Below are 11,698 nucleotides of genomic sequence, written 5' to 3'. Positions count from 1 at the left end.
AATATAAAATATGTCTTAATGATAATACACAATTGTGTTCCCAATTGCAAATATTCTTTAAAAACATAATAAAATATAATAATGCTAAATTGAATTTAAGGCCATTTTCAAAATTTCTATTTAATATGAAATAGAGACGTTCGATATTTAGAAATTTTTATTTCGCATTCATTATTAATTATATAATTTTAATGTAAAAAAATCATGTTTTTAGACGTTCATACAAAATTTGCTGATTATTCAATCACATTCATACATTTTTTATTAAAATTAATTAAATATTAAATCCCACTCCCAATTTTTTTAAGATAAAGCTGCCCTTTTTGAAATTAAAAAAAATTGAATATTGTGTAAAATATAGAAACAGTTAAAAGCAAAATTTTTTTTAATTAAAAAAATAGATAATTAGAAAAGTAATATACATTATGAAAAAAAAAAACAAATACTGATCATTAATTACTTAATTTAAATTTAAAAAAAGTTAATCTAATAGGGTTTATTTATCGATGTCGATTTGCTGTGCTTATTTTTGATTCTAGCAAATATTTTTAGATTATCTACTCACAAAATTATTTAGTTGTTACTAATTTTTGATAAGGCACAACGAGTTTGAGACTAACACTTTTCAAATCGTACTCAATAAATTTTACGATTTAATTTTAAAAATTGCATTTACGGCGTATGGCTTTAGTTAGTAGCATACTTGAAAATTTGGATGTATTTCAGAATGAAAATGAAAGAGAAATTACTTCCGGGTTAATTTTTTTGTAAAATCATTCAAAAGGAAAATATTTCTCATGGTGCTTTCTACCTCCGTGTATGAATTGAAGTTTTATTGCTTTTAAATAAAAAGCAAACTTTAGATCATAAACATAAATAATTCTGAAATTTATATGTTTAAAAATATTCTATTAATTCTGAAAATAATCAATAAAGTAAAATCCGTTTAGTCAAGTTTTTATAGCCACGATTTTGAGTGTGACAAAAAATAATTCATTTGTTCATGCACGAATTATGCACGTGATTATTTTTATAATTTATCCTGTAAATGATTTAGATTTTATGCTCACATTAATTAAAAATTTTTTAACATGGCATCAATGAGTACCAACGTCAACGAAATTTCAGTGTTTCTCAACCTATTGATTGCATTTCCTAATTACTTCTATTTCTAACTAATAAATATTTGTCTCAGTCATATTGATTTAGTACGAAATCAAATAATACGAATTAAATAAGCCAGTCTATTATACCTAAAAATATAACAACTAAAGAGCTCTTACAAAGTCCCTTATGCTTCTCAGTTACCACCCGTTGCTGAATATATTCTAATATATAAAAAATAATTTTTGAACTTGTTAAAAAAACTTAAAACTTCTGCATTGAAAAATTTTTAAGCTGTGTGAATAAAATATTCTTTAAACAATTTAAGTGCATTGACCTATATTAAAATGAATTCTGTGTAAAGCTGGCTTAATATCATATTTAAAATGTCAGCTATAAATAGCCTCCGTTATAACTGTCTGATGATATAAATATAGTTTTTCTTTTTAAATAACCATTGGCCAAAACTAGGATTATAAACGAAAATAATAATAATAAAATTTTGTCGACGTCATAAAATTGATTTAATTTAAAATATAAATAAATAAAATTTTAAAAATTACAGATAATAGACAGTTATTTTTTTTTTTGGAACACCCTACTAAGATTGGATCTTTTTTGCTAGAATCATTTGGAAATCAACCTTTCAAACGACAATCAATAAAACAATGGTAAATCTAAAATGTGTAACGTTATTATGCTCTTTTTAAAAGTCATTACAGCGTTTTTTTTGTTTTTATTTTTAAAGATGCCATAAAACGAATAAATTCGATACCTATATATATATATATATTTATAAAATGTCTGTGGTTCTATCGTTTATGATATTTTAGTGTTTGTGGTAGTGACGGTGGTTGTGGTGATGGTTGTATCCAATTGTTCTTGTTCTTCCCCTTCTCTTTCCTCTTCTTCATTTTCCACTTCTTCCTCATCATCTTCACAGGCTAGTGGTGCAACTAAACTCTTGTTATTTGAAATCGTAATATTTTTAGTCTGTATTGAATAAACAAACAAAAAAACGAGTGCCTTAGATAATTTTTAAAATTATTCCAATTAAAAAAAAAAAAAAAACATGTAACAAAATCCATACAATTAATGCACATGCTTGAATTATATAAATTACTTAAGTACAATAGAAGAAAATGACGATCGATTCATAGGTCTAAGGCTAGAAAATTAAGAAGCTGTTATCAAAGTTGTATCCAAAATTTTTTCCTCAAGGAGTAAAACTAATTGATCAGAAACTAATGTATTTTTCGATTGTCGTACAAAAAAATTTTTGCATTTTCTTCTTCAATTATTTTTTATTTGAATTATCGTCCTCAATGAATATTCATTAAAATCAATTAAAAATTGTTTGGCTTCCTTGAAAATGAAGTACTCGGCTGTACAAATTTGAAAAAGTATTTAATATTCGATTTTAAGAACAGTCTTTCAAATTCCCAGCCGTTAGGAAATGGCTGGAGTTATCTTGAGTGTAAAATATGTTAAGGTATTTCGTTTTCCGGATAGAAAAGACATCTCGTATACATAATTCATGGCTAAAACTGGAAGGACGTTTAATAGCTAAAAAATATCCTCCATTATACGAAAACGTTGTTGAGATTATTATAATACTGAGAGATAGTTTACTGGAACGATGCTTGAAGGTCGAAGTACAGAACAGATTATTTATCATGCCTCAGTTCAACTAATTTTTTTAAGGATCTAAAATTGAGTTGTCTAGATCTAGATAATTGTAATTTTATAATTCAGACAATTACAATGAGTTTGTGTATAATATAGCTTATAATTAGCCTTGTTTCTAAAACTGTTTAAAACTATTTTAACAGCTTTAATTCCGACCGCAATATTATACTTAATGTTACAGCTACTCTATTTCTAACGTTTCTTTTTTGCTTATATCATCATACATAAAATCATCTCTAAAAATTGTATATGCATTTCATGAAGGCACAAATGAATTACACGGTAATCTCATACATGCACATGCAATACACAAATCGACATGCACATTTGGAATAAATATATATTTATATATATGATTAAAAGCTATTAATTGTGTCCCAGAGTAATTAGAACCCAAAAGTCATTAACATTCAATTTATTTGATCAACTTGACAAACATATTTTAAGATATTGTCTGAAACCATGCATTAAATGAATCCGGTTTTAATATTTTCTGGGTTCAAATTACCTAACACACTAACAAATATTTTTTTTTATACAAAGTCTGCTAAAACTCAGTTTAAAGACTGTTATTTTAGTTCGATTTTAAACCACCGGTTGTCGCATTTCTAAATACAATAGCGCCTAGTATGTGAGTAAAAGCCACAGAGATAATACCATAGAACTGCAAAGTCGCCGCCAAATGATTGATCACAGTTCTTTGTCTCTCTTATACTTATCTTTTGTTATACTCCTACAATTTCTGTATCTTTCTACCTCTCTCACGGCAGTCAAGGGTTCACTTATTTCACTTATTGCGTTTCCTGTGTATATACAGCTCTATGGTATTATCTCTATGGGAAAGGGAGAGATAAGATATATTCCTATATACAGATGGAATGAATAAAGACTATATATCCATGTCGATTTGTGTTTATTTAATAGAATATATGAAAAAATAAAAAATTTATCAAACAAAAAAATGATGAAAATTCTAACCTCAGTTATAATTTTAGTTGCAGATGAACAACTTTCAGCATTCTCGGTGGCATTTTCTAAAACTACAAAAGCAACACAAAAACGATACACAAACATAAAACAAATACAGCGTGAAAGACACAATTTAAAACTAAATAGCACATCACATATTTAGCATACTACATTTAAAACAAAGAAAAAGAGAGAAAATTCTTGTGAGTCAGATTTGATATTTACAATAAATTAACAGCTCTCTTCAACAAAAATTCAATCATTGATCATTTGGTCATCGGATAGATGAAGATCGACCTTTTACCGTCTTTTAAACTGTTACTAAACAAATTTGTATTCTTATAATATTAATTGAGTAGTTCTCAAAATTTAAAAATAACTAATGAAGCTTTAATTCGTCCAGGGAGCGTTAAATCGAAATATATCAAAGAACTTTTTGTTTTAGAATAGCGTTCGCCATATATCGTTTTTCTTCTATTCATAAATTTTACAAACTCTGTATGGAGTGGTAACAATGGTATGCGCAGTTGATCACGTAAAATGAATATGAAATTGTTTTGTGAATGTGCAACGTATTTTTTAAAATAAAAGCAACTTCTGTCTGTATCAGAAGAGTATTGAAACAACCAACCCAGTTCATTGGTATATTTTTTTACATTATTTTCTCTCTTTTCTTATTTAATGAAAATAAAACTATACGTTACCATTATTTTCCGCATTCGTATTATTTGAAATCGCACTACTACTATTTGTCGATGTCACTGTAGTGGTTTTTAACACAACATTATGCGTTCGTTGTGTACTACTTGACGTACTGCTGATAACTGTTGTACCACCAGTACTGGTTGTAATCACTGTTGTCGATGATGTGGACGTAACTGGATCTTCTGGTAGATTGTCACTATTACTTAGCGCACCAAGTGAACTATTTGCTAAATGATCTTTAACTGAATCTATTGTTATATCACCAACACTACTTGATATTGTTGTGTCGTGAGCATCTTCATCACCATTCTCGGCACCTTCACCCCGTCCATTTACTAACTGTTGATTTGTTCGCAATGATGATATTTTATCTTTATCTTCAGTTTTTTCTACATTATCCTCAGCCTCTGTTGATGTTTCGTTCTCATCATCACCATTTTCTTGTTTATCACGAACAAGTTTTAAATAACATCTAGCTGCAGTTACATGATTTGCATTCACTGTTATTCTTTGTAATTCGGAAGAACTGTGTAAGTATAAAGCTTCTCCAAACGGAGTAAATACTAAAGATGATATTCCACTACAAAAAAAAGTGCTTACATGTTTATTTGAAAATTTAGAAAATATAAATCACAAAAACTTTAGTTTTTAGGAAAAATAACACTACTAGGAAATTTATGTGAATATTAATAGTCAAGATTCGTTAACCTTCCCAAAACCTCAGACTTAAAGTAACTTTTCCAGGTTTTTTTTATCTCATTGTATTTTTAAAATGAATTAATACTTATTTGAAGTAATCAGAAGAAAATTCTAATTTTTGTACTCACTTGATATCTTCTCTTCTAATTGCCGCAGCGTTTAACTGTTTAATTAAATCTGGAACACTCCATATCAGACAATCACCAAGGTTTGTCAGGCATAATAAACATGTTTCTGTATGTGTTTCGTCTACACTATCTGGAAGCTTACATGAGAATTCTGCAAAAGCCATTCTTCGTAATCTTGAACCTAAATACAGGAATTATTTTTTAATATTTTTTTCAAATTACGTTCTCTTTAATTTAAAAAACTTACCTTCTTTTGCTGTAAGTCGATATTTTCTCCAAGGACGCAATGATGGCAACGTAAATATTTTGAACTGTTCTTCAGATGCTATGATCACTTTATGTGGTTGACTATAATCTGCTTTTCGATTTTCTAATGGTTCTGGTAACGGTTTACTTGATCCATCTAATATTGCAATGGCTATAACTGGAGCACGATGTTTTAATTGTATTTCTTTACCTAACTGACATGTAACATCGTCGGTTTCCCGTTTATTGCCACCAGGTACATTTATCGTAAACACATACACAGTGCCATTATTTGTTCCAGCCCAAAGTGTAGCCGTAGTGTTTTGTTCTAAAATAAACAATATCATTAATTAAAAAGAGATGTAATAATTAATAATTTTTTGAAAAGCTTGTACATACTAAAATATTTTAGCTTTATATTCACCAAATTATTTACTCACCACTAATGATAAATGTTTTTGCAAAGTACAAACATCGAACCATTGAACCTAATGAATCATCAACAGGACGCGCTTCTACTTGCCGTTCAACAGGTTTAGCATCTAATGGATTAAATGTGTCGCCGCCACTATCCGGCGATTGAGGTGCGAGTTTTCGTGGTGATGTTGCAGTGGTTGGTGAAGCAACTGTACCACCAGCACGGCGTGTCGATCTACCTTTTCGTAATCTTCTAAATGATTCTCGTAATGATTTTTTAAATGATTTGCGTCGTGAAATTGGCGTATCACCTTGACCTGATAAATCTGCAAAAAAAAATTATTCAGATTAAATTAAATTGTTAGACCTGTCGACATAATAAAGTTTTAAACGACGGAAAATACGCCGACCAAATATGATCAGAGAATCTTTTCTGAAATAGATTTTACTGTCAAAGTTGGAAACTGTTTACTATGTGCAAATACTATAATCTAAATTTTAAACAGATGCAAATCTTCACTTGGCGGTATAAAAAATTTGAACTGTAATGGCGTATTTTTTAAGTTAAGTAGATTTACTTTGTAGGAAAAAATTAGATTGTTTTAAACTTTAACCGTTACTACTTACCATTTGGATTTAATGTACATTTAACTAACACTGGTTTATTTCTAGCAAAATCGTATAAAGCAAGACCATGGGCTGTACCAGCTGATATCAATTTCCATTCAGAATGTAAACTGATACACGTAATTGCTGCTGGTGGATGTAATTGTAAAATATTTAAAGCTTGAAAACCGCCTTTACTTGGTATAACGTTTGCACGCGGTGTTAACTGTTTATGCCCTTTCCAAACAAAACCATCCCGATCCGAAACAATATTCATTGTTGTTACTTGGACTTCTTTCGCTTGATGATCATCAGCCACAAGTTGTGCAACAACAATATGACCCGCAGTACCAGCCGCAACAATGGTACCTGATACGGGGCACATAGTAACTTTTTTAATTGCCAAACGTGGATCATCTGAATATGGATCAAAAACACCGGTTTTACGTAATGGTGGCCAATCTTCATCATCGCCATCGCCATCATTCTCTGTCCCATCATCGGACGCAATTTCATCTCCACTAAATAAATTCGCTGTTGAATATTTATACAATGGAGTTAAAGCTACACCAGATGCATCCCAAAATCGAATAGTTCCATCTTCATGGCCTGTTAATAGCAATTCACGTTTATCTTCAGATTGAGTTTCATGAATAAATCCGCCATTTATTGGCCATTCACGATCACTGTACACTCTTTGTGATTTTGCATTTCGTCCAGCATCTTTAATTGCACGCCATGTTCCGTCTGGTACAGGACCAACATAAGCACTGCAAGTAACGGCAGAAGCATGTAATGATACTAAATATGGTGGGGATAGCATGCGCCAAGAAGAATCAATTAAATCGATTGCAATAAGTTCTTCTTCAGCTAAAACGATTAATGTATCTGGTTCTTCACTTCCATATAAAGGTGTAATTGTGAAAAAGTCGATAACCTAGAAAGAAATTTTCACATAGAAAATTATAAATTAATATTAGCTGATTTCATACATACAATGTCTTTTGTAATTTATTTTAAATTTACGGAAAGGGACATAAAAAATTAATAGAAGAAAATTTATTATAAACCATTACTTTCATCGCATAGTATAGCACCTTGGTTGAATTTATGGCAGGAGTTCATCCAAGATTATAATTCGTTAAAGAAATTAAAAAAGAAATATCAATTTTCAATAACATGGACAATATGGATTTGTATCTCCTCAAAATTCCCAGACTATTTTATAATCATAATAAAAGTTTCTTGAATGTTTTATGTCCTTGTAAATTGTAACTCAATGAGAAATAAAAAAATGTCTTACCTTACTAGTAAAGTCAAACACGACATGTTTATCTCCATTTATAACAGATACCGTGTATTTATCTGAACAAGATGCACGTGGAGTACCTCCAGAGAAAACAAGCAAAGAATTACCACGTAGTGTTTTTACCTCAATTTTATTTATTGCTTTACATGGAAATGGTCCATATGTTGTAACTGGTTCACCACAAGGTTTCTCACCTGTCGTTACATCCCAAATTGCGTAACTTCCATCATTATGTGATGAAGTAAAATGTTGAGCATCACTGTGCCAACAAATACTTTCTAATTGCTGTGTACTAATGAATGTTTGCAAAGCTGTAGTATCACCTCGTGACCATAATACCATTAAACCTTTCGCATATCCAATTAAAATATGATCAGGCCGACCTGGTTGTTCGGCAATACATTCTACAGCACCTGGATTTATTTTATAGTCTTCTGGTACACTACGAAATTACGATACATTATTAAACATCCTATCAAAAATTTGCTTATAGTTAAGAACTGACTATTAAGTTAACTTTCATTTTATATTTTTATCAATTATGATACGAGACGAGAGCAGATTCAGCATGAGGCGAAAATAAAAATGAAACAGACTACGATTTTATTTATACCAAGGCTGATGTTCTCTCGCATCACTGGGTAGTTTTCAGTCTAGAGCCATATAAAGGGAAAAGTATTTATAGTCAGTTCCTAAATGAAAAAAAAAATTATAACATACTTTTGCATAACAACATCCTGATAAATGATATCACTAGCCATTGTAAAAGTAGCCAAATCTAACAAGTAAATATTCCCACCCTCTGTTCCTAATAATAAATTACCGCCACCACTTTCAACGCATATGGTACTGATTTTCTTTAATTTTCCTTCTAATGATAATAATTTAACTTCTACAATTGAACTTTTATTAATTTCCCATAGATGTAATGAATTATCGTTGCATAACGATACTAATCGCCCTTGTGCACCAGGTAAAAATACTAGTTTTATAACAGCTGGTGGTGCGCCTGATGGACCATTACTTATGTTGCCACCACCGACAGGCGCATGCTGACCGTAAAATTCCACTCCAGGCCTGCCAAATACTTTTAAGGCACCACTCGCTGTACCAATGCATAATAAACGTAGCTCTGCATCCCAGGCAATAGCTGTTGGTTTGTTTGGAAAGCCATGTTGTACTGTCTAATAAAAAAGAAAATAATTAAGTAAAAATATTTTTAGAAAATCATATTGAAGACGATAATATATTAATATTAAGGGTCAAGGGTTTTTCTAAATTGAAATGTTGTTACAACGGAGAAATTAACTACCTTCGTCACCTAAAAGACTGTGTAGTTAATCCCCTAATTATCAAGTTTTGATAAAAATTTGTTCAGCATGTACACGAAATTTAAGTTCACACCGCTGTTAAAAACTTAAAATAAATTGTCAACTTTTCAAATAATTGCAGTTTCTAAACAGTGCTTGTCAATTTAAATTTCATAGTTTTCTTTCGTCAACCATCGGAGGGGTTAATAAACAAAAGAAAAAGCCGTTATTACACTCGTTTAATCATTGCTTTATCATTTTTAAACAATATCTAATGAATTTATAATTTATTTCCCATCTAAAATATTTAAGAAGTCACATGAAGCGTTCAAAGGTCAATTAATAATAAATTTATTTAAATACAGTGCTGTAAATTACATATTACAAAGCATACGTAATATATATTACACGAATCGTGAGTTGAATTCCGATTCCAAAATATAAATGCATTTGTTGATCAGTTCATAAGTGTTTCAATTTTTTTGAAATACATACAGAACAAACACATAAAATTGCATTTACATTTTGCAATAAAAAAACAATTGTATATCGATCGTGGATTTCCTGAATATGAGTCTTATATTTAAAATATTTTGTTTATCTTTCTACTACTAGGTTGCAATAGCAAAAAAAAACATCAATATCCATTGTGGTTTTCCTGGATATGAGTCTTACTTATTTCTTCTCAACTTTGGTTTCGAACTATCACAACTAGCCTCATCTTAATTTAAGTGAAAACCTGTCGGTTTTATTTTTAAATCAATGGTTTTTTTCCTTATCAGTTTCATTTTTTATTTTCTAGGGTACATTTCTAGGTAATTCAGATGTAATATAGCGTACGTTTTAGTTATTTTGCTTTTAACACTCTCCATTTAAAATCTAGCAACCTATTTAAATTATTAAAAGGTTCTCAAGTGTCTGTCTTCAAACAACAAGTGTTTAGCCGAATTGAGCATTCGCGATCGCTCAGTTAGTTTAATGAGCGCACTCCAGGTCAAACTTTACATAAATAATTTATTTTTTCTTTAAAATGCATAAGTGACGTGTTCATGATAATCGCTCAGTAAACTAGCAAATTTGGATTTTCTTCATTTCGAAAACTAAGCGAATATTTGAATATTATCTCGGAGATTAAGAACCCGTCATCAAACTTTGCCGTTTTTGAAAGCGTAATCGCATCTTAACCTTTTAAAATACAAATTTATAAACGCTTTAAAATAAAGTTCTTGATATAAATTCAACCTACACTATTGAAAATTGACAGTAAACGAAAAATTATCCACCCCTTACGTCGAAAGCAAACGCTTATAATAGAGTATCGAATTAATGCTAACAATCTAAGATCTAAATTCTTTAAAATTGGCATGAAATGGTAAGCGAATTATAAAATTATTGCTGTTCGCGCTTTTTATAATGTACAGAATATATTAAAATTACCCGTTATTTAGAACTAAAAATAACTTTTCCAATAAATAATACAGTAAACAAATGAAAATAGATTAAGTACATTGATAAAAAATTAATATTAAAAGCATGTATCATCAAAATTCACTGGAAAATACACAAATAAAACGTAAATATATACAACATATTACAATAAAAAATAGTACTAAATTCAAAATTCGTGTTGACATTATGATAAGATATAACCGTACATAAAAGATAATTGATAACAGAATAAAAAAAAAAGATAATAATTAAACCTACACAATTTACTATAAACACTCCCTAGTTTTATAAAAATATGATTTATAAAAAAAAATATTATACTTACTTTACGAAATGCAAACAATTCTCTTTGTAATTTAAGCCTTTCTGCCGAGGGCTGATTACCTTTCCCTCGAATGAATTTCAACATTCTTGAGAATATTCAATTACACTCTAAAAAAAATCAAATAAAATCATGTAAATATTTAAAATAATTTAGAATTTGTTGAATAAATTCTGTAAGCCCTTTAAAAAACACTGTGACAACGCATCTCTATTCAAAGTTATGAACTTAAGGCAACGCCTGTCATCCGTGTAACATGTTTTGTTTAACAAATACATAAATAATTAAAAGATGCATATTAATTAACATATTCACTTACATTATTATTTTATAAATTCAGTTTATTCATATGTAATAAATTTTATAATTTTAAATCAAACACAAACTTTTAAATTGACTGACTACTGCTGAGTAAAGCACATAACACAGATTTACACCATAGAAACAATATCACTACACGTAGATGAGTCAGTGACCGCATCTTTGGCACCGGCATTTGTTATCGACTGAGTCATTTAGTAGTTTTTTTTTTTTTAAATACACAATTTCGGTATTTTTATTTTTTTGAAGGTAAATATTAAAAATCGATAAGAAAATAATTAAAGTTACACAACAAAAAATGATGCAAAAATTTTAATAATTTGTTTGTAAAAATAATAGTTTCGTGAACAGTTTGTTCTAAAACTTGCATTTAAAAAGGGGGCATTACATTTATTCACATACCATTTAATAGATGGTATTGGTA

The 11,698-nt window shown here is 29.5% G+C and overlaps 1 protein-coding gene across 2 annotated transcripts; it reads right to left on the bottom strand.

Annotated features, from left to right (window-relative positions):
• Positions 1–1,660: 1,660 nt before the first annotated feature.
• LOC123297016 (lethal(2) giant larvae protein homolog 1) lies at positions 1,661–11,407 on the bottom strand. Of its 2 annotated transcripts, XM_044878783.1 has the most exons (11): positions 11,273–11,407; positions 10,957–11,063; positions 8,593–9,056; positions 7,867–8,314; positions 6,585–7,500; positions 5,981–6,283; positions 5,542–5,868; positions 5,295–5,475; positions 4,467–5,047; positions 3,772–3,833; positions 1,661–2,097 (listed from the first exon to the last, which is right to left on the bottom strand). In XM_044878783.1, the coding sequence occupies exons 2-11, from the start codon at positions 11,038–11,040 to the stop codon at positions 1,924–1,926; spliced, it is 3,540 nt and encodes a 1,179-aa protein (XP_044734718.1). In that variant the 5' UTR covers positions 11,041–11,063; positions 11,273–11,407; the 3' UTR covers positions 1,661–1,923. The 2 variants fall into 2 exon arrangements, with proteins under 2 accessions (XP_044734718.1, XP_044734719.1); XM_044878784.1 differs by lacking the exon at positions 3,772–3,833 and having other exon boundaries at positions 1,966–2,097.
• Positions 11,408–11,698: the final 291 nt, after the last annotated feature.

Source organism: Chrysoperla carnea, chromosome 3 (assembly GCF_905475395.1).
Source record: "Chrysoperla carnea chromosome 3, inChrCarn1.1, whole genome shotgun sequence".
NCBI classification, from domain to species: Eukaryota; Metazoa; Arthropoda; class Insecta; order Neuroptera; family Chrysopidae; genus Chrysoperla; species Chrysoperla carnea.
Note: the sequence above shows the minus strand (reverse complement) of the source record. Positions and strands in the feature narration are given on the sequence as shown.

Excerpts from the sequence above, each read along its gene's own strand:
- LOC123297016 (XM_044878783.1), bottom strand. The coding sequence starts at position 11,040 with ATGTTGAAATTCATTCGAGGGAAAGGTAATCAGCCCTCGGCAGAAAGG. Across the intron at positions 8,315-8,592 it reads CAGGATGTTGTTATGCAAAA|TGTACCAGAAGACTATAAAA; the intron begins GTATGTTATAAT and ends GTAATTTCGTAG. Across the intron at positions 7,501-7,866 it reads TGTTTGACTTTACTAGTAAG|GTTATCGACTTTTTCACAAT; the intron begins GTAAGACATTTT and ends ATTTCTTTCTAG.